General features: G+C 41.7%; 1 protein-coding gene across 4 annotated transcripts in view; it reads right to left on the bottom strand.

Annotated features, from left to right (window-relative positions):
* The window catches only part of PRKCZ (protein kinase C zeta), a 614,201-nt gene that overhangs the window by 193,373 nt on the left and 396,559 nt on the right, over positions 1-24,269 (bottom strand). For all 4 annotated transcript variants that reach the window (XM_077457658.1, XM_077457659.1, XM_077457662.1 and 1 more), the window contains 2 exons: positions 18,479-18,610; positions 814-895 (listed from right to left, as the gene is read on the bottom strand). In XM_077457658.1, the coding sequence (XP_077313784.1) occupies positions 814-895; positions 18,479-18,610 (214 nt within the window). The remainder of the gene's footprint in view (positions 1-813; positions 896-18,478; positions 18,611-24,269) is intronic.

Raw genomic sequence — 24,269 nt, 5'->3', positions numbered from 1 at the left:
AAAAAAAAAAAATGACATTGGTGTCACTGTGACTGGGGGGCAGGGGTAATTGGGGGGGTGATCGGGGGGTAAAGGGGGGGTGTGAGTGTGCCTGGCATGTTCTACTGTGTGTGGGATGTGTTGGTGCAACTCACTGATCCGCTCTCCTCCGTGTCGGAACGAAAAATACCGACACGGAGGAGAGAATACATCACTTCCTCTCCTGTGTTTACATTACAGGAGAGGAAGTGATGTCACCGGGGATTTCCATTCGTCGGGAGCGATCGCGAGGGGGTGGCCATGAATGAATGGCCGTCCCCTCGTCCGGGATCGCTCCCGAACGAAAACCGACCGCCGCAGGCACCGGGCGGGGGCCCGATCGGGCCCCCGACCCGCGGGAGGCAAAGGACGTACATATATGTGCTTATGCCTGCCCGTGCCATTCTGATGACGTAGATCGGCGTGAGGCGGTCGGCAAGTGGTTAATAAATAAATGTCCTTTAATTAAGTGCTATTTTCCGTACTTTAGTATATTAAAATATAGTCTAGTCTGCAGTGAGTGCAGCATTTGAACAAGCAGGTGCAGAACTTGCACACAAGGACATGCAGTAATGAACAACTAGAAGGACAAATCACTCAGCTGTGTAACGAATCCTTGATGCACTCTCTCTCTGCCTGATACCCAAAGATCTCTCTAATAGCTTTCAAATTGCTTTAGGCAAAAAGAGGAAAAAAAACACTTTACCACTACAGACACCATAATTAAATTATGGTTTCTGAGATGGTTGCTCTTTGGGATTACAGGTCGTTCTCACAGGTCAATGTGCAACTTACTTTGATCTGTTTCATCAGGGGGGATTTCACCCTCATCACTTTTGTCATCTACGTGCGGCTCCTGGTGAGGCATGACCGGATCCTGTTACACAGATAAAAGAGACAGGTTACACTTCCTGGTGGCTAGGAAAAAAAAATACACACAATCACAGGAATGGAGAGGTTATAAAAAAAATATATAATAATAAAAAATCTTGACTTTTCTTAGTGGAGCTAGATGCTAAATTAATGTGCCACCCTGATCATGACAATGAATAGCTCAAAACACGTTTTGAAATCTTTCAGGTTCATGCTCTGGCAAATATAAAAAGAGAAGCAAGACGTGAACTGCATCCTAACTGACATGTCTCCACTTTAACAGGACTCCAAGCAGCAAGCATTCCGAAGGCTTACCTAGGCACATCCCCATTATTAATGCACTCTGAACCCCATATAGCTCTTTCAGTGGTAGAGCAAATCAGCCAAACAAAAACAAAAAATTCAACTAAACTGCAGCACCTACTTTGACTTTCTTTTACAGGACCATACAAATGAAGAAATATTAAACCAAAAAATATGATTTTTGTACTTACAGTGCCTTGAAAAATTCACACAATTATTGAAATTTTCCACATTTTGTCATATTACAACCAAAAACTTAAATATATTTTATTGGAATTGTATGCGATAGACCAACAAAAAGTGGCACACAATTGTGAAGTGGAAGGAAATGATAAATAGTTTTAAAAAAGGTTTACAAACAATTTGGGGATGTCTCTACTAGCTTTGCACATCTAGAGTGTGATATTTTTGCCCATTCTTCTTTGCAAAATAGCTCAAGCCCTGTCAGATTGGATGGAGAGTGTCGGAACAGCAAATTTTGATCAGCATCTGGACTTTGACTGGGCTATTCTAACACATGACTATGCTTCGATCTAAACCATCCCATTGTAGCTCTGGCTGTATGTTTAGGGTTGTTGTCCTGCTGGAAGGTGAACCTTCACTCCAGTCTCAAGTCTTTTTCAGAATCAGGTTTTCTTCTAAGATTGCACTGCAATTGGCTCCATCCATCTTCCCATCGATTCTGACCAGCTTCTCTGTCCATGCTAAAGAAAAAAAATCCCCACATCACGATGCTGCCACCATGTTTCACAGTGGGGATGGTGTGTTCAGGGTGATGTGCAGTGTTAGTTTTCTGTCACACACCATGTTTTTCTTCAGGCCAAAAAGTTAAATTTTGGTCTCATCTGACCAGAGCATCTTCTTCCACAAGTTTGTTGTGTCCCCCACAAGGCTGTTGGTAAACTGCAAACTGCACTTCTTATGGTTTTCTTTCAACAATGGCTTTATTCTTGCCACTTTTCCATAAAGGCCAGATTTGTGGAGTCCACCGACTAATAGTTGTCCTGTAGACAGATTCTCCCACCTGAGCTGTGAATCTCTGCAGCTCCTCCAGAGTTACTATGGGCCTCTTGGCTGCTTCTTTAATGTTCTCCTTGACCGGCCTGTCAGTACAGGTGGAGAGCCATGTCTTGGTAGGTTTGTAGTTGTGCCATACATATTCTATTTTCGGATGATGGATTGAACACTTTGTGAGATGTTCAAAGCTTGGAATATTTTTTTTATAACCTGAGCCTGCTTTAAACATCACAACATTATCCCTGACCTGTCCGATGTGTTCCTTGGCTTTCAATGTTGTTTGTTCACCAAGGCTCTCTAACAAACCTCAGAGGTCTTCACAGAACAGCTATATTTATACTGAGATTTAAGCACACACAGGTTCCACTAGATTTTTGTTAGGGGTATCAGAGTAAAGAGGGCTTAATACAAATGCATGCCACACTTTTCGGATATTTGTTAAATTTTTTTTAAAACCATTTAATTCCACTTCACAATTATGTGACACTTTGCGTTGGCCTATCACATAAAATCCCAATAAAATACATTTACTTTAGCTGTATCATGACAAAAATGTGGAAAATTTCAAGGGGTGCAAATACTTTTTCATGGCACTGTACCATAAAATCTATTTCTAAGAGTCCACTAAAGGGACACAGGAATTCAGATGCAGTAGGAATATACTGCATCTTACAGGGGGTTTGGGCACTGGCAAACAAAAAAATAAAATTGTAAACCAGGCCTTGTATAATGCTTCTTCCACCGAGCAGGTCTCAGTTTTTTGACAAGAAAAACAAACAGAGAAGTTGGACCTGGGTTCTTCAATGCACTCAAATAAATACAATGTATGGCAAGTACAATAATCTTTTTCCTTCTCGTTCACTGAGTCATACAGGAATCCAGAAACAGGACATTCCACAAGCAGTCCAACTGAAGTCAATAGCCACTGACAGGTCCAGAAAGGAACTAGATATCGTCTGCAACTCAGGACTACCTAATAGTCTAATACCTAAATCCAAAAAAGATACAAAGTCCCTAAAGCTGTAACCGACCCAGAGAAGGCCATAGACAATAAAACCTGATGCTCAATACCAGGACAGAGGAGATTGTCACCAAGAAGAAAAACTGTACCTAAATGAACATTGAGCCTGAATCAACAAGAGGCTGTAAAGCCAAAAACAGGTGGAACAACATGATTACATACAAATAGCATGATGTGGTCAACCAAAAACAACACTGAGGCAAGTTCCTAAACAAAAAAAACACAACAGGTCCCAAGAGGTTGGGATCTTGGACTAAAAACAGGCCTAAAAGAGACGATCACCTGGTCTATATGTGCAGGTTCAAGCCCTAAACTCCAAGTCTATGGTGTCCAGGGAAGAAAGGTTCCATGAGAATAATGAGCATTTACAACTGTGGAGTGAGGGGCAGGGACATTAGTCACACAGCAAAGAACATTCACCTGATAAATTGACTGAACCAAGGAAGGGACCTGAGGGAACTTCCTCAGGAGGCTATGGATTTCCCTCAGAAGGACCTATCCCCAGGTGATCAGGTCCCACGAATGCCTCTGGGCATGCTATATCCCCAACAGCAGGATTCCAGCATGTTCTGTCTGCTGACAATCCAGACCAGCACAGAGCCCTCAAGTGATGCTCTCTTTCTGCTATGCAGGACAGGAACACCCAAGTGGTCAAACCTCTCCTTGTGGTATGGAGACTACCCTTTAAGGACAGCCAGAAGGTAATGCATTATCTCTAAGAAAGACTGCCAAGAACTCCTAAAAATTCATGGGGGCGAAGGTCCTGCAACACTAATTGGTTTTCATTGGAGTCCAGGTTAGGAATCACAGTGAAATCCCTCGACAAAGGATCCATCTGTTTTGGTGGACCAGAACTAAGCACCAGAATTGGGGCTCTCAAAAATAAAAGGAAACCCTGAAAAGCCAAAGTCAACAAAAGGAGGAGCGATTATGTTAAGAGGATATTCCCTCAACACCATACAAGCCCTTAAAGGGGAAAGAGTTGTAAATGTCCTGAGTTAACAAAGGCTTTAATAACCCATGTGGTGTTATTTAGGGTTTGAACTGAATAGCCTTGCCCATTAGTGACTGATCAATGCAAACATTAGACACCCGTTAGGTCCTATCTGGTGGAAGCTTGCAAGCATTAGGTCTTTCAGAAGGGTTCAGACTGAACATTAATCTAAAAAAATTCTTCTTCACATAGTGCAGTGATAGCAAACCTTGGCACCCCAGATGTTTTGGAACTACATTTCCCATGATGCTCATGCACTCTAGGTGAACATCATGGGAAATGTAGTTCCAAAACAACTGGAGTGCCAAGGATTGCCATCACGGACATAGTGTATAAAATCTGTAACTGCAACAATCCACTCCCTCCTCTGTACTCCTCACAGACGCACAAGGATTTTATCACAAATCTGCACTTTTGAGGGGTTGTAGACAAGAGAATAATGCAGATAAACAAGTAAAACTTATGTAGGAGGAATTGTTTCATCTCTGTGCATCATCTGAGGCTATTCACTTCATTGGGTGAGTAATTCAATCTAGCTTAGCTGTCTGTGGGATACCAAAAGGGGAGCACACCCTAACGTAGTCTAATGGACGACCAATTAGGGTAGATCACTGGTGCATCTGTGGTCTGAAGAGACCACCATGTATGCATAGTCTCTTTTAAAAGGGAATTATTCTGACACATTCCATGGTGGGGCTCAGGACCCTTCAGAATGTTTCCAGTCTGCGCAAAGAACGAGGATTATAGCAGGTGTAGTGCAAAGTTTTTACAGCGGTTGTAGCTCCTCCAGAACATCAGCATAGTAGAGTTGACTGTCCTCTAAGTGTCTAGAGAAGACATATTGCTTCTGCATAGTGTTAAGCAAAGGCCCAATATGAGGCAAAAGCCTCAGATAATCACAAACCCAGACAGCTGGTCCTGATGAGGGTTTCTGGTGGCCAGAGGTGACTCAGTCACTGTGGGCAGGCAGTGCAAATAGACCAGAGATCCATGTGGTGCTTTAGATGTGGGAGTCGCAGATGGATGGCGCCTCCTACAGGCTAAACAGTGTGAAAGTGTTCATACCACATGTTGCTTCACCCAGTGGAATTTTGTGCTCCATCTTTCAGCCTCAACCCTTGTCATGGTAAAACCAGTGGTGCCAGGGGAACCCTGCTGACAGCTGATGACTCATCGATCGCTGAAGACGTTGAGACTGGCATTATTTTTAACATGGGTTCCAGGACATTAATCATTATTTATATTGTTGGTTCCTGTGGAGCACATTCACATCAATGCATTTTTGGAAAGGGTCAGGGCCTTTTTTTTTTTTTTTTACTTGCAGCATGCAGCGTTTTCCATGTAATAGACTTCAATGGACCTGCATCCAAAACACAAGCACTGCATTTTTACCGCAATTTTTTTCTTTTGCATTTACTGTATATAGCTGGTTGCTAAGGAGCGGGCCGCATCCTTGACAACTGATGAGTTATCAGCTGTCAGCAGGGTTCTCCACTGACAGCTGAATGTAAAGAAAAAAATATTTGCCAGCTAAAAAAAAGAATTCACGAAAAAAATGGTGTTGGATCCCCCCAAAGGGGAGGGGATATTCCCATGCAAAAAAAAAAGAATGGCGTGGGGTTCCACACCAGGCCCTTATCCAAGCTTGCAGCCTGGCAGGCAAGGAAAGGGAGGGAAGCCCCCCCCCCGAACCATACCAGGCCGCATGCCCTCAACATGGGGCAGAAGGCTCCCCTTGTTGAGGGCATGCACCCTGGTATGGTTCAGGAGAGGGGGGGGGGGTTAAAAAGAAACATGGAAAGCACAGCAAAAAACACTCAAGCAACAATTATAGATGTGAATAGAGCCTTAAGCTTTGTTTATTATGCATTGGAGGCAGTTTGTGCAATCAACACAGCGTGCTCAAAGCTCAATCCACGCAGAATATACAAGCGATGGTCCAAACTCCATGAACACGGTTCAGCTTACCCCGTAGTCCTTGTCCCTAATCGTAAAATATGAACAAAGCCATTTATAAAGGCAGAGAGTCCACATTAAAAGGTGATTAAAAAAAAAAAAAAATGCAGTACAGAAGTTAGTTGCAGTAAGTTGTGATTTAAATGATAGAAGTCTTATGTCGTGTACACACAGAAGTTTGGTCGGAAAAAGTTTTGATTGTTTCCTGAAGTAATTCAGATGGGATTTCGCTCAAGCTGTCTTGTATACACACAGTCACACCAAATTCCAACCATCAAGAACGCTGTGACGTACAACACGTACGACAGGACTAGAAAAAGAACGTTCAATAGCCAGTAGCTTCCGTCTCGTAGTTGAATCTGAGCAGGTGTGAGTTTTTGCACGTCGGAATTATGTACACACGAACGCATTTTCGGATAGGAACTTTTTCTGACCAAAAAATTGAGAACATGCTCTCAATCTTTGTTGGCCAAAATTCGGGGTTGGAAAAGTCCAATGGAGCATATACACAATCGCATTTTCCGACCAAAAGCTCTAATCGAACTTTTGCTGGCCGAATTTCCGATCATGTGTAGGTGGCATTATACTAAATTAACAAATTCCGGCCTTTAAAGCTTACCACATACAGTACAATACAGCTGTAAAATCTAATTTAGGTTTATTAATGGCCATGTAGTGTAAGGGCCTGTCTGATTTGGTATAAATGGAATGGATTGATTGGCTAAGTTCTTAGGCTGGGATATGTATAGTCTGCCAGGAGTTCAGCTCTACTATAATCAAAAGAAGTCATGGCTGGTAAAAAGCCACACTCTTGAAAGCCAATGGAGCAGATGATAAACACCAAGAAAAGGTTTAACCTTTCTTCACTTCACTAAAACAATGTTTCTATTGCTGGTTGTCTGGCTGTTGGGGAGATTTCCATGTAATGCAAAAGGTGTCACCATGCCAGAAAATGAGGGGAATGCTCACCTACAATATAATACAAATGCTATAAAAAAACAGAAAAGGGTTCCAGTCCTTCTCTGCTTTAAAGCCAAGGGAAAATTTGTGTCTGAATTTGGGTCTTGAGGAAATTTAAGAGAAGTTTCTGATGTAACAAATTTGGTGGAAACGACATTATGAATTGAATAGATCCAGAGACAGGAAACTGAAATGATATGCAAATCTTGAATTTCCCTGTAAATTTGTGGTTGCCTCCACCCCTCTCACTTTCTAAGCCTCCTTCCTTATTGGCCCATTGTGATTACAGATGGCCCAGACTGACCAAAAGTGAATCTCAGGACAAGGCCATTATTTTAAAGGAAAAGTGGTATCTCCATACTCAGGAGGGGTAGCAGAACGTATTTTGAGGTGTAATTTGAAGTATGCTTATGCTGTGTGAGAAATAACTTCCCAAGACTTTTGGGAAAAGATTACAAATGCAAAAAAACTTACCATGCCTCTTTCTAAATACCTTGGACTGTCTACTTTCCAAAAAGGGGTCATTTTGGGGGCATTTGAACTGTCCTGACATTTCAGGGCCTCAAGAAATTTAAAAAACATGGCCGTCAGTACACCAGGTGTGATACATTTTTAATGATTTGCACCATAGCTCGTAGACTAACTTTCACACAGGCCAAATAATATCCAGTAATTTGGGTTATTTTTATCAAAGATATGTAGCAGTATAACTTTTGGGCCAAATTTATAAAAACAAAAATTACTTATTTGCAAAATTTTATAATAGAAACAAAAAAGTGTGTTTTTTTCAAACTTTTCGCAGTGTTGCATGACTTAGTATTTGTCATTCAAAGTGTGAGAGCGCTGAAAATTGGTCTGGGCAGGAAGGGTCCTGTATTGAAGCACATAAAGAGTGCATTAAAGGGGTTGTAAACCCCTTTTTTTTTTCTTTAACAAAAAACAAACATGCCTACACTTGCCTGCTCTGTGCAATCATTTTGCACAGAGCAGCCCCAGTCCTCTCCTTTGGGGTTCCCCACTGGAGCCCTCCCTCTTCATCAAGTGCCCCCACGGAAAGCCGCTTTCTGTGGGGGCAACCATGCAGGCTCACTCCCGAGTCCCGCTGCTTTGTCCATTGACACAGAAAGTGGGACTCTGCCCCATCCCTGTGTCACTGGATTTTGATTGACAGCAGTGGGAGCCAATGGGTCAAAAAACGAACACTTGCAAGACAAAGAGATAATGAGCTAGTACGCATAGCACACCAGCTCATAGATCTGCACAATTAATCGTTAAAAAAACGCAATTTTGATTCAACCTCTCTGACCATCTCCATTGCAGTTTGCCAATTCTTTCATATAACAAGTGGAGAGAAGTATCTGCTCACTCAGCTGTGAAAAGAAAACATCTGGGCAGTCTGCCAAGTTTTTAATAAAGAAACATTGCAACCAACTTCCTTCTTAGATCAAAAGGATATACTTCTATATGAAGAAAAAATCTGGGCAGTCTGCCAGTTTTCAACAAAGTGTAAATGCAGTTTAACCATTTAAAGTCCATCTTTTTTTGACACTTATTTAAGGTAAAATCAATATTTTTTGCTAGAAAATTACTTGGAACCCCCAAACATTACATATATTTTAGCAGAGACCCTAGGGAATAAAATGTAAATAGCGGAAATATTTTATGTCGCACTGTATTTGCCCAGCGGTCTTTCAAAAGCAATTTTTTGGGGGAAAATACACACTTCAATGAAAAAAAAAAATAATAAATGAATAAGTTAGCCCAATTTTTTTTGTTTTTATGTGAAAGATGATGTTACACCACGAGAATCATGAGAGAATTGTGATCTATCTTCTAAAGAAAAATTGTGATTCTCATTTTAGCCAGAATCGTGCAGCTCTACTAGCTCATTATGTAATACTCACCTGAGATTGAAGCCCTCGCTGCGGTGCTCGTACACAGCACCATCCGGCGACATCACTCCCAGGGGTTACTTCTGGGTATCAAGGCTCTGGCACTGTGATTGGCTGGAGCCACAATGACATGTCTTGAATGACATCACTCCCGCACATTCACGTGGGAGCCGCCAGTAACAACACACTCAGGAGGCGAGGCACAAGGTCTCTAACATCCACCAGCTCCGTGATCTCATCATGAAGATGTGGAAGAGGACTCCACCTGTAAAGCTCTGGTGAACTCCATGCCCAAGAGGGTTAAGATCGTGCTGGAAAAAAATGGTGGCCACACAAAATATTGACACTTTGCGCCCAATTTGGACATTTTCACTTAGGGGTGTACTCACTTTTGTTGCCAGCAGTTTAGACATTTATGGCTCTGTCTTGAGTTATCTTGAGGGGACAGCGAATTTACACTGTTATACAAGCTGTACACTCACTACTTTACATGGTAGCAAAGTGTTATTTCCACAATGTTGTCACATGAAAAGATATAATAAAATATTTACAAAAATGTGATGGGTGTACTCACTTTTTTGAGATACTGTATACAGTAAATTACAATCAACTTTATAGAAAATTACTAGTATCTTTTAAATGTCCAAATTTCACAGTTAACAGATAGGGCTGATTTGCAATACTTGAAATATTAGGGTTGGTCTACATTGGGGCCTTTTATATTGTTGCTGTTTATTTTGCTTGTGAGGAACAACCTAGGCATTTCAAGTACTTGATATAAAACACTGCATCACAGATGTGCTGTTTGTTTTCACTGCTATTAAAAGCTGAATTCCAGGTATGTATTTTATAGCATAGTTACATTGGTCCAGCTTGGACCAGTGTAAGTATACATATGCCATAACTCTGGGATCTCCATAGAAGCTGGAAATAATTGTAGTTATTTTCTAAACAGATCACTGCTGGCCTCTGGGTCCAGTCCCGTGTGGCTTCCCTTCTTCCAAGTGAACACAGAGATTTACTTGCTCAGCAGAACCTGCATTTTTCTCAGTAAATGCAAGGCGTTCTCTGTATGCAGCCAGTGGACATAGTGGCCTCCCTTCCAGGTTAACTCCTTTGAGAAAAATGCAAGGTGTCCTGTGATTGGCACCTGTGCCAAGTGACCCCCTGTGGCTACTATAAACAGGACTCAGAAGGTAGCAGTGATTACTGTAGAAAATTGAGAAAATTCCAAGCTGAACCAATGTAACTATGTTATAAAATCCATACACGTTGGTCAGTTTTAAATCTTTCTCCCCAAATATGTCTTATTATTATAGAGGATTTACATAGTGTCAGCAGTTTGAGCAGTGCATGACAAAGGGGGACAGTACAGTTGCAAATTCAAGACATGAGGGTTTGGAGGGCTTATGATTTAAAAAGGTATTAGCTGTGAGGGAATGAGTAGAAGGTGAACGTAAAAATGCAGTTTTTAGGTATATGCGGGATAGGCATTCAATAAAGAGAGGGCTTTTCAGGGATCTCCTGAATGCACATGAAAGGTGCATGGCTTAAAAACTATTTTGTGTTCAATAAACAACAGAGCACAAGAAGTATGAAATCTGTATGTTGTTCAGGCTGCACAACACACTTGGAGTCAGAATTTGGAGATTTGCCTCACGCTAGTGGTTACAAATGTATCCAAGAACAGAAAACAAGGAATTCTAATTGTACTCCAAGTCTCCTCTGCCACTTGGGTTGTCATAGTAACAACTACTGATACTGGACAGGGAAAGTCATGATTATAGCTGGAAATAGAGTGAAGTGAATGTATATAAGAAAAAAAAATGTTCCTTCCTTTTGGAAAGAACGCATGAATATATAAGATGAATGTTCTACAGACAGAAGGTGATTATTTATTGATAGAACCCAAGTGCAGATATTTATATTCTGGTTTATTACACAGGTTGTCAGCCAGTGCTGTGTAACCAAGGGGATAATTCAGACAAGTTCAAAGGGTTCTTCTACCTGCTAAAGTACATTAAGCATATCATTATGTACAGTGTTTCAGTAAGCATTAAATTATTTATAACAGAGATCTGAGGAATTTTTTTTTTAAGTTAAAGCTGAACTCCAGGCAGATTAAATGCATACAAGGGAGCTGTTTTACTTTACAAAGGATTTGAATTTCTATCAGTTCAGACTGCCCTACTAGTACAGCTCTGTTTAGTAGGAGAAGAGAAATAGAAAAAAGAAGGTGCACCAATGTTGTGCATTATCCTTAGATATATTTTATTAACCACTTCCCGACCAGCGCACGACGATGTACGTCGACAGAATGGCACGGGCAGGCATATTGGCGTACAGGTACGTCCAATATTCAATGCCGCCCTGCCATCGGGAGCGCGCCGCCGGCGGCGCGCTCCCGCGCTGGTCGGGACCCCCGTGAGTCCGGTCGCGGGACCCGCGGACTCGATCGCCGCAGGCATCCCCGCGATCGTCTCACGGAGCGGCCGAATGGAGGAAATGCTGTGTAAACAACATTTCTCCATTCTGCCTAGCAACTAGTGACGCTGATCTCTGCTCCATGTGATTGGAGCAGAGATCAGTGTTCACTAAATGAAAGCCCAACCCCCCCACAGTTAGTAACACACCCCTAGGAACACTTAACCCCTACACTGCCACCCACTGGTTAACCCTTTCACTGCCAGTGTCATTTACACAGGAATCACTGCATTTATATAGCAGTGATTACTGTATAAATGACAATGGTCCCAAAAATGTGTCAAAAATGTCCGATGGGTCCCCCACAATGTCACAGTCACAATAAAAATCGCTGATCGCCGCCATTACTAGTAAAAAAAATAATAATAAAAAATTAATAAAAATGCTATAAAACTATCCCTATTTTGTAAACGCTATAACTTTTGCCCAAACCAATCAATAATCGCTTATTGCGATTTTTTTTTACCAAAAATATGTAGAAGAATACGTATCGGCCTAAACTGAGGGAAAAAATTTTTTTTTATATATTTTTGGGGGATATTTATTATAACAAAAAGTAAAAAATAATGCGTTTTTTTCAAAATTGTCGCTCTATTTTTGGTTATAGCGTAAAAAATAAAAACCGCAGGGGTGATCAAATACCACCAAAAGAAAGCTCTATTTGTGGGAAAAAAAGGACGTCAATTTTGTTTGGGAGCCACGTCGCACGACCGCGCAATTGTCAGTTAAAGCGACGCAGTGCCGAATCGCAAAAAGGGGTCTGGTCTTTGACCAGCAAATTGGTCCGGTCTGCACTGGAAACTCTTGCCACATCCTTGGGCCTTGGTGCTTAGTTGCATCTCAGGGCATCCCCCTTTTGGCTACAGTACACTTGTGTCTCCACGAGTTGATGTGTATGCCGTTTCACGCATTCGCAGTTGGTTCCCCTCCACCTGACCTGTACATGCCGCCCATATGTTGTGTCGGCGGCTTTATCGATCTCGGACGTCATCGCGTCTTACGACGAGGTGACGCCACGTAAGCCGGGGATCACCAGGAAGATATGTTTTTAGGCACACCTAGTGCACAGATGATCATTTGGATTTGTCATTATGGACTCTCCGATCACCTGACACCTCTCAGCCTCATCCATTGGACACTTGCCCTCGTTAATGGCCAGCTAGACTACGGTTCTCCCCTCCCTGTTTGCTTTTATAAGCCAGGCAAGTATGCCATTCAGCTGCAGCACAGCCAGGATCACACTGCACTTTGCATCAGCAATCCACATAAAACAACATACAGAGGTAAGCAACCGTTTGGACCTCACACTCTATTTCATACTGCCTCTGCGAACATGCTGTCATTCTGCCCACATGTTTTGCAGTTAATATTTTAAATACTGTGCTGTGCCATGTCCATGGTGATGAGCATGCATGAATGAATGAATGAAATACTTATATAGCGCGCAATGCGAACTGAATCGCCTCTAGGCGCTGTGGCGAGCTTTGATCATCTGCTAAAAGAGGAAGGTCTTGAGTTTTTTCCTAAAAGCCAGGTGATTTTCTTCCAGGCGGATGTTGATTGGTAGAGCATTCCATAGCAGAGGCCCTTGGACAGCGAATCTCCGATCACCCTTGGATTTATACCGGGCTTTGGGCACGAGGAGGAGGTTTTTGTTGGCTGATCGAAGACTGCGGTTTGGTGTGTAATGATTTATTTTCTCCATTAGGTATTGCGGAGCTTCTCTATGCACGCATTTGTGGGTGAGGCAAAGGGTCTTGAACGTGATCCGATTTTTTACGGTTAGCCAATGTAAGCTCCTCAGTGAAGGAGAAATGGATTCCCAGGGTTTTTTTCCTGTTATCAGCCTTGCCGCCGTGTTTTGGATCAGTTGTAATCGCGCAAGTTGATATTGTGGTAATCCTATGTAAATGATACAACATCATGCTTATTCATACCTATACCTTCAGTTTTATACTCTTGCATTTTATGGCATGTTGTGCCATTCCACTGATCTTACATTATTTAATATGTTTTGTGTTAGATTGGTCTCCCCATCTGTTTGGTTGATCCTTGCGAGCTTTGATGTGATTTTTTGGCGACAGGGCTGCTGCATGCTCCAACCATACATATATTATACTTTATATGCTCTGTTATGGGGATTTTGACACTCACAGTGTTATGTGGCACATATCTGTATGCCTCACGTATGAACTGTCATACTCTACATGACGGATCATGCTCACATTTTCATGGCCCTTCTTGTGGCCATAGGCTCCCATATGGGATTTTTATTCACACTTCACTTAACATATGCATATTTTCACTTTGGATATGCCTGTGGTGGGTGTCATCGCCCATGCTGGCCATTGTGGTTGCCCGGGAACTTTGCCCAGTGATGTTATGGCGATCCCCGATGCTGTTCTGATGGTGTGTGGATGCATACATTTAATCCATTATTATGCTCCTGATGAGCGGCTGTCGTGCCGCGAAACACGTTGAGCCTTTATCAATTTTTTCTCTTCACTTTAATCATGGAACAATTAAGATCATTTGATTTTATCTATATTTAATATATTTTATTATGACCCATGTATTATATGCATTAATTGTCATTTCTGTTTCTTTCAAATGCTAAGGTCTATCGGATTGTGGTATTTTCAAATATTGTATGCTCATCCAAGATTTACTATGTAGAGGCTTGATGCCCAAAATGTTTTTTTAGAGGCTTGATGCCCAAAATGTTGTTTTTAGAGGCTTGATGCCCAAAATGTTTTTTGGTGGATTATGGATTATAAAATATGAATAAATAAATTTTCCCAGTTGCTTGACCAACTTTTTTACTTGCTGTGTGCTTCATTTAAAGTCCCACTTCCCTCCCCCCCCCCCCCCCCCGCCTTCCTTTTTTTATTAACGATAGGGATGGAGACACCCCTTTGATGCTCACTTCATTTAAAGTCCCAAACATTTAATTTTCCTTATTTGATTAATTGCCTCTGTCATTAAGGCAAAATTGAGAGTCTCCAACAAAAAGGGTAGAATTGTCTTGCCATACTGACTGAAAACTTTTCCTTTTGGGAATGAAGCTACAGCAGTTTCCAGCTCCTCCAATGTTATAGGGGCATCCAACAAGCATCTATCGGTTTAAGAAATTGGGAGAGATCAGCGCTCATATAAGTATCCCTAGAACTATAAAGTTCCTGATAGAAGTATCTGAAAATGGCCAGGACTTCTTCAGATTTAGGGTAGACCATCCCAGCTGCTGATTTTATGGCATCGATGCAGTATTTTCTTGTGAACGGGCAATAGCAGCCAAAAATGTACGTGCCTTTTCCCCCTGCCTGTCGTTGAGATCCTTTCTCCATAAGGAGTTTAAGCTGAGTCTGTACCACAGACCAGGACAAACTGCTTTCAGGAGTTGGATCTTGATCTTTATTTATCTTGTCTGCTTTTAGTTTTAACCAACCTAATTTTATTTATTTATTTTTTTAACAGGAAGGCCTCTAACATAGGCCTTCATAGTGTCCCAAACTATCCTATAAGAAACGGAGTTTAACCACTTCAATACAGGGCACTTTCACCCCCTTCCTGCTCAGGCCAAATTTCAGCACTGTAGCACTTTGAATGATAATTGCAGGGTCATGCAACACTGTACTCAAAATATTTATAATTTTCTTAACACAAAAGGAGTTTTATTTTGGTAATATTTAATCCCTGCTGGGTTTTTTATTTTTTACAAAAAAAAAAAAAAAAAAAAAAAAAAAAAACAGAAAATTTTGAAAATATATATATATTTTTTTAGTTTCTGTCAGTAAATTTTGTAAATAAGTAAATTTTCGCTGATGTGTGCTGAGGAGGCAGCACTGTTAAGCACTGTTAGGTGGCATGGATAGGCAGCACTGATGGGCACCGACGAGCAGGCACTGATTGGCATCACTAATGTGCACCGATTGATGGCACTGATGGGGCTTTCCTGTAACCAGGACACGGATGATCAGTGCCCTGATAACCTGCCCTGGTCACCCCTGCAAGGAGATGCTGATTGGCACCCCTCGCCACACACACTGTCAGTGTGAGGTGACAAGAGCTGATTAACGGCACTTCCGCATTTACATGTGACCGGCTGTGATTGGACACAGCCGATCACATGGTCAAAGAGCAGTTTCAGCGGCTCTTTACAGAGATCTGGGTCATGCCTTGTACTAGGCTCTGAAACACTGCATAAAGTGCTTTGTGATGTGATCTTTCTCTAATAAAGGCTTTAGACAATATTTGATGATCCATGGCATGCTGGCAAATATGTGTGTTGATTCGTGACAAGTCCAGTTTCTAGCTGGTAGTTGCTGTAACACCTGCTACTGACAAGTACACCCCTCACATTTTTGTAAATATTTTATATCTTTTCATGTGACAACACTGAAGAAATTACACTTTGCTACAATGTAAAGTAGCGAGTGTACAGCTTGTATAACCGTGTAAATTTGCTGTCCCTTCAAAATAGCTCACACACCCATTAATCACTTGCCGACGGCTGGCCATCATATGACGTCCTGGGCTTTGTGGGGGGATATCTGAATGATGCCTGAAGCTACAGGGCCTTGCCCAACTCCACCAGTAAGTCACACTCTTCCTCCATCAGTTCTGCCACCTTCTCATTATTCACCCCTCTTCGGGAAGGTGTTTGTGGTGTTGCCCTGCCTATTTCCACCAAGATCAGGCAGCTGTTTAAGGGAGAAGAGAGAGCGATCCTCTCCACCTGCAGCTGATGACAGGAGTCACAGCGACACTGTTACTGACACCATTACTCCTGTCATTCAGGCACCAACAAGCTCCCAGCACCCCCTCTTCAAAGAAGGGCACTATGCCCAGAGCAAGTTCCCAATTTACCAACCCCCCCCGTCTTGGCCTGGTTTTATTACTCAGATCATTCACCATTTTTGTTGCCCATCTCTGAGTCATTTTATCTTAGCAATATCTTTTTGTAAGTGAGGTCTCCAGAACTGGGCACAGTATTCTAAATAAGTTCTATCTAAAGATCTATCATATCCACTGAACCCCCCCCAGGTTTAAGTCCTAGCTTGTACAATTTTTTTTATTAGACCTTTACTTGGAATTGTATCAAATGTTATGCTGAAATCAAGATAGACTATGACCACAGCACCAACCTGGTCCAAAATAATAGAGATATAGTGAAAAATTGCAATAAGATTAGTCTGATATCATCTGGCCTAGGTAAAGCCATGCTGCTTTGGGTTCAGCAAATTGTGTGCTTTTAAGTGAATATCCTTTTTAGGAGTGATTTCATTAACTTGACAACAACAAATGTTAAACTCACTGGCCTGTAATTGCCAGCTTCTACCTTGCTACCCTACTTGTGGACTGAAACAAAATTAGTTGTCCACTAGTCACTGGGAACTACTTCTGCTAGAAGAGATGGATTAAAAAGATCTGTTAATTGTTCAACTATACCTTGAAGTTCTCCAAGAACTCTGGGATAAATACCAAGCAGGACCAATTTCTTTATTAAGTCTTGACAGAGCCAGTTCCTCTGCTACCTCTCTAGAAATCCTGAAAATTAATCATGATTACTAGAACCAATATGATCCCCCAACTTGTTTTTACACTTTAACCACTTCCCGCCTGGCCTATAGCAGAATGACGGTCTGGCAGTGGTTCAGTTATCCTGACTGGGGGTCATATGACGTCCTGCAGAATAACAGCCGCCACGTGCCCGTGGGAGTGCGCATCGTGGCGATCGGTGGTGTGGTGAGTCAGTCTGATACACCGATCTCGGTAAAAAGCCTCCGACTGAGGCTCTTAACCACGTGATCAGCCATGGCCAATCACGGCTGATCACGATGTAAACAGGAAAAGCAGTTGATCGGCTTTTCATCGCTCGCTTCTGACAGACGCGAGCAGAGGAGAGCCGATCAGCGGCTCTCCTGACGGGGGGGTCTGTGCTGATTGTTTATCAGTGCAGCTCCCCCCCCCAACCCGGATCCCGCCAGACCAGCAGGGAAATTCAAATCTGTGCCCAAGCAGCTGCCAATCAGTGCCCACTCACAATGCCTACCAGAGATGCCTATCAGTGCCACCTATCAATGCTATCCATAAGTACCCATCTTTGCAGCCTCAGTGCCCAGTGTCGCCTATCAGTGCCCGCCAGTGCCATCCATGAGTGCCCATCAATGCTGCATATCAGTGTCACCCATCAGTGCCTCCTACCAGTGCCCGTCAGTGCCCACTAATTGGTGCCGCCTTATCAGTGCCTATTAATGAAGGAGAAAACGTACTTATTTACAAAATTTTATAACAGAAAAAAAAGCAAAACAGTTTTTTTTTTTGGTCTTTTTTATTTGTTTAGCAAAAAATAAAAACCGCAGATGATCAAATACTACCAAAAGAAAGCTCTATTTTTGGGAACAAAATGATAAAAAATCCGTTTGGGTAAAGTGTAGCATGACTGCACAATTGTCATTTAAACAGCGACAGCGCAGAAAGCTGAAAATTGGCTTGGGCAGGAAGGGGGTTAAGTGCCTGGTGTTGAAATGGTTACTGGTAACTAAACTGTATTTTGCAGGGAGATCCAGAACCTGACAGTGTTGTCTGGCAAGTGTGTCTGTATAAGAAAACTGGCTCAAGAGAATTACAAATCCTTTGCCAGGAAGAATGGTTTACACACGTGATTTTAAATATTTTAGCCATTTACCTGTAGTTTAAATGTTGAAATAATTCCTTTTTAAAAAGAGACTATACCTGTACATGTGTATTTTTAAGGAGACAATGTGGTATTTTAAGGGAATAGAGCAGGTTTTGGGTGGTTGGATATATCATCTATGTAGTACACATTGGATGTTGAGAAGCCTCATCAGCTAAGGTGTTTCGCTAAATTTATACTTGGCGTGATTCAGTGGGGTCATACCAACAAAATATTAAACCATGTCTGTTTCTCCACAGAGCACAAATGACAAGGAAACTCACCATATGCTTCTTGCAGGTCAGTGGGACAAGTATGTGACAGCGTTTATGGACAAGCAGTTTGCAGTTGATACACTTGTAGCCTTGCCTGCCAAGGCCCCATATCCTTTCACTGCACTGGCCACAGTAGGCTTTCTGGAAGCAGAAGACAAAAAGCATTCTTACCATAAGTTCATGAACACCAGATCTTTAAATTGGATCGATACTCAAGTGTTAACATGTTATGCCAAGCATGCTGTGATTAAAGGGTAGAGAATACGAGAATGGGTGAAATACTTTTTTTTTGTTTTTTGAAGAAGAAAATGCTGCTGTGTTACCTTAGTTACTGAGCACTTGCCTGAAGCCTAATCACTTGGTCATGTGATCTCTTGGAAAGGTGAAGATCAACCAATGCAAACAAATCCTCTCCTTCAATAAAAAGTACATAACCAAGTGCTTAGGCCTTCAGAAATGTGGCTATGAAGAGAAAACCTGAGGGTAAAAATACATATTTACTTTCTATATTTACCATAGCAATTCTGTTACCATAACTTGATGTTACCATTCCAGTATAGATACACTTTCACATTCACACCAATGCATTTTTAATGCTTTTTGTATAAACGTGGGACATCATTTTTAACATGGTTTCCTATGGAACACGTTTACATCAATGCATTTTTTGCCTCTGCGTTTTTGGAAAGGGTCAGGGACTTTTACCACTCGTCGACCAGCCGCCGTCATACTACGCCAAGTCGCCACAATCTCACAAGCCGTTGTAGCTATACGTTGGCTCCTTTAAGCGGGATAGCAGGTGCGCACGCGTCCGCTGCACTCAGGGGGTGACCAGCGGTTGCGATGACCGCCAGCCACAAGCAATCGCGGGCACGAGAGGCAGGACAGGGACATGTGTGTAAAAACACAAATCCCTGTTCTGTTCTGAGAGGAGATGCAGATTGTGAGTTCCTAATAGCTAGGAACAACAATCTATCACAGGGGTTGACAAATTTGCTTGGAATCTAGGAGCCAGCTTAAAAAGTTAGGAGCCAGGTCCGTGACGACGATCCGGACCTGTCCCTGGCCTGACATGTAGACGAGTGAGGGGAAGATAGCAGCGCCGTCGCCGCCCCCCCCCCCCCCCCCCCGTCTCAAAGTCATTGCCCATAGCTCTTAGAGGGACATTTTATTTATTTTTTTCAAATGACAATTTTTTTTTTCAATTGCATTTTAGTGTATGAGATCCGAGGTCTCTCTGACCCCAGATCTCATATTTAAGAGGACCTGTCATGCTTTTTCTATTACAAGGGATTTTTACATTCCTTGTAATAAGAATAAAAGTGACACAACATTTTTTTTAAAAGAACAGTGGAAAAAAAAAAAAAAGTTAAAATAAAGCAGAAAAAATAATAATTTTTAAACGCGCCCTGTCCTGCCCGCATATAAAATCGGTGTTCGAACCACACATAGTAGGTAGCCCTGTGATCGGTAGAGCGAGAGCAATAATTCTACCCCAGACCTCCTCTGTAACTCAAAACGTGCAACCTGTAGAATTTTTTTAAACGTCGCCTATGCAGATTTTAAAGGGTAAAGGTTTGTCGCCATTCCATGAGCGGGTGCAATTTTGAAGCGTGACATGTTGGGTATCAATTTACTCGGCGTAACATTATCTTTCACAATATAAAAAATAATTGGGCTAACTTTACTGTTGTCTTATTTTTTTATTAACTAAATTATTTTTCCCAACAAAAGTGCGCTTGTAAGTCCGCTGCACAAATACGGTGTGACAGACAGTATTGCAACAACCACCATTTTATTCTCTACGGTGTTAGAATAAAAAATATATATAATGTTTAGGGGGTTCTAAATAAAGGGAAGAAGAGGCAGGTAATATAATACAGGCAGAGGAATCTTCATTAACATTGCTGGTTTGTCATACCAACGGCGACCACAAGAGGGCGCCAGATTCCATAAGGAATCATAGGACCGCAGAAGGCCTCAAAGCCGCGGCCTAAATTTTCGGCCGCCGGCGGAACGGCCCGACGCGATCACGCTGGGGGGGTCCACAGACACAGGATACCCCCAGCTGTGCTGCCCCAGGCGCGAGGTCGCTATTTCTAGTCGCCAATGCGACCTGGCGACCGGGTTTTGTCGAGCCCTGATCTATCATATCGTATAATCAGTCGCCTCCCCCTACAGTTAGAACACACAGTCAGGGAACACAGTTATCCCCTTCATCGCTCCCTAGTGTTAACCCCTTCCATACCAGTGACATTTCTACAGTAAATCAGTGCATTTTTATAGAACCGATTGCTGGATAATTGTCAATCCTCCAAAAAATGTGTCAAAAGTATCCGATGTGTCCGCCATAATGTCATAGTCACGATAAAAATCGCAGATCTTAGGATAAAATAATAAGATAAAAATCCCATTACTAGTAAAAAAATAAATAAAATAAAAAATAATAAAAATGCCATAAATCCCTATTTTGGAGACGCTATAACTTTTGCGCAAACAAATCAATATACGTTTTTTGCGATTTTTATTACCAAAAATATGTAGAAGAATACATACTGGCCTAAACTGAGAAATTAAATTGCTGTAAAAAAAAAAAAATATTGGGGATATTTGTTATAACAAAAAGTACAAAATATTGTGGGTTTTTTTTCAAAATTGTCTTTTTTTTTGTGTATATCGCAAAAAATAAAAACTGCAGAGTTGATCAAATACCACCAAAAGAAAGCTTTATTTGTGGGGGAAAAAATTATGTAAATTTTGGCTACAGCATCATACGAATGCACAATTTTCAGTTAAAGTAACGCAGTGCCGTATCACAAAAAGTGTTCTGGTCATTGAGCAGCCAAATCTTCCGGGGCTGAAGTGGTTAAAATGCAAAACGCAGCTATTTTTTGCTTTTTTGGTTCAATAGACGTCAATGGAGAAGCTGCAGAAAAGCATGCAGTGTGTTCTACTACTTATTACTATTACACATTACTGGTTTTAATGTTGTCAATACATTCTCATCATTGGGTATGGCTGACTCTCCTCTAGAGGTGTACCTGCTCATGCTGTGGAGTGCCTTAGCATGACAAATGTTGTTTTAAAGCCCCATTAACATTTAGTCCGGTCATACACGATTCGAACCATTAAAGCACAGGCTGACTGTACCAAGTTGATAGATCTATCAACTTGGCTACAACCAGCCTGCCGGATTCTCTTACGATTATCTCTAGTGGCTGCTATATTCTCTGATAATTGCAATTGCTCGGCAGAATAGATTCACGTCACCCATGGTTGCAGGAAAGAAATTTGCCGGCCCTAGTTTAAATCTGCTATATATATTATTCTAGATCTTTTCTACTATTTTTTTTGTGCGTTTTCAGTTTTGCAGAAACACACTACAGTCCATTTAACATTGTTTCCTATGGATGTAGTTCACTCTGTGAATTTTATTGAATGGGGGGACAACAACTTTTTTTCTGGTTTTTGTTTCCATAGACTTCAATGGATCAAAAGCGTGTACTGAAAAACGCAAAATACACCTGCAATTTGCAAGCTGCAACCTGCATGGGTGTGAACCAGGCCTTATACTTTGTTATCATTAGAAAGCAGTTAAAGCTCAAGTAGAAACCTATTTTTCCTGCCTACATGTTGGCAGGCAAACGATCCTTGCTCTTTGTGTAATTAGTTGTTCCTTTACTGGGGTTTAACATACCCCCTGCTGAGTCAACCCTGGAGCTTTCCAATCATCAGGACACAGTTGCTTTAACCACTTGCCAACCGTTATCGGCATATATATGTCGGCAGAATAGCACAGCTGGGCAAAGTAACGTACCCATACACATACTTTAAATTTCCTGTTGGCGCCATTCGCCTGCCGCGAGCTCCGTGGCCGTGCCCATGGGGCCCGCAGACTCGATCGCCCACGATTGTGTCACGGAGCTCAAGAATGGGGAGATGCCGATGTAAACAGCATCTCCCCGTTCTGCCTAATGACAGGACACTGATCGTCTGCTCCCTGTCATCAGGAGTAGCGATCAGTGTCCACGTCATACACAGCCCATCCCCCAGACAGTTAGAAATGCTCCCCTAGGACAAACTTAACCCCTCCCTGCCCCCTAGTGGTTAACCCATTCACTGCCAGTGACATTTTTACAGTAATCAATGCAATTTTATAGCATTGATCGCTGTATTAATGCCAATGGTCCCAAAAATGTTGCAAAATTGTCTGATGTGTCCACCATAATGTTGCAGTCACGATAAAAATCACTGATCGTCACCATTACTATTAAAAAAAAAAAAAAAAACTTTATAAAAATGCCATAAAACTATCCCCTATTTTGTAGATGCTATAACTTTTGCACACACCAATCAATAAATGCTTACTGCGATTTTTTTTTTACCAAAAATATGTAGAAGAATAAGTATCGGCCTAAACTGAGGAAAAAATGTTTTTTTATATATTTTTGGAGATATTTATTATAGCAAAAAGTAAAAAATTATGCATTTTTGTTTAAAATTGTCACTATTTTTTTGTTTATTGCGCAAAAAATAAAAAAACGCAGGGGTGATTAAATACCACCAAAAGAAAGCTCTATTTGTGAGAAAAAAAAGGATGCCACAAATAGTTTGGAAGCCACGTCGCACAACCGTGCAATTGTCAGTTAAAGGGATGCAGTGTCAAATCGTAAAAACTGCTCTGGTCAGGAAGGGAGTAAATCCTTCCGGGGCTGAAGTGATTAAGACTCTGTTCACACTTTTTCCATTGCGACTTTGCAGGCTGACTTGATGCTGACTTGATGCGACCTTGTTATAAATTTGGCTTTGACCAATGTGATTGTTTTGTCTGTATTCTACAAAGTCGCTGGACATGTGCAGAACTGAAAAAAAAAAGGAAAATGTTTAGCTTCTTCATCTTCTAATTCTACATTTTCTGAACGATTCGAATCAGTTAAAAAATCCAAATGCTGTGTGAGGAATTGCTGGTTGTTAAGGACCCGCATCCTTAACAATTGATGAGTCATCAGCTCATAGCAGGTTTGCCCACTGACCGCTAAATGTAAACAAAAGAATGCTGGCAATGAAAAAACAAAACAAAAAAAACACAGCGTGACCCCCCCCCCCCATAGCCATACCAGGCCCTTGCCAAAACTGAAAAAAAAAATGGCTTCCCCCAATCCATACTGGACCCTTATCCAAGCATGCAGCCCAGCAGATCAGAAAAGGAGAGGGAGAAGCCCCCCCTCCCCCCCCGAACCATAGCAGGTCACGTGCCATCAACATGAGGGGTGCTTTGGGGCAAGGAAGCTCTGTGAGTGGGGGGCTTATTAGAATCTAGAAGCCCTTCTTTAATAAGGGGGCCCCCAGATCCCGCCCCCCTCCCCATGCAAATGAACAACAGATATATAGTAGGGATTGACCGATATCGGCACTGAAAAAAAACTATACGATGCCGATCTCTTGCCGATATTTTGTACATTTAAAAAAAATTATAATTTACACTGTAATTTTACATATTTTTATCACTGTTATTGCTATCTCATCAAGGAATGCAAACATTGCCTGTGACAGTAATAGGCATGTGAGAGGTACTCTTTATGGAGAGATCTACACTTCAAAGTATTCAAAACGTCAAGATTGCCATTTTTGAACACTTTTTCTTTTTTTAACCACTTTCAGACCGGACCAATTTGCTGGTCAAAGACCAGACCACTTTTTGCGATTCGGCAATGCGTCGCTTTAACTGACAATTGCGTGGTCGTGCGACGTGGCTCCCAAACAAAATTGACGTCCTTTTTTTCCCACAAATAGAGCTTTC

Source organism: Lithobates pipiens, unplaced genomic scaffold (genome assembly GCF_037356315.1).
Source record: "Lithobates pipiens isolate NorthernLeopardFrog02 unplaced genomic scaffold, aLitPip1_a1.2 Scaffold_27, whole genome shotgun sequence".
NCBI lineage: Eukaryota > Metazoa > Chordata > Amphibia > Anura > Ranidae > Lithobates > Lithobates pipiens.
The sequence above is the reverse complement of the archived record's forward strand: the minus strand, read 5'-3'. Positions and strand labels throughout refer to the sequence as shown.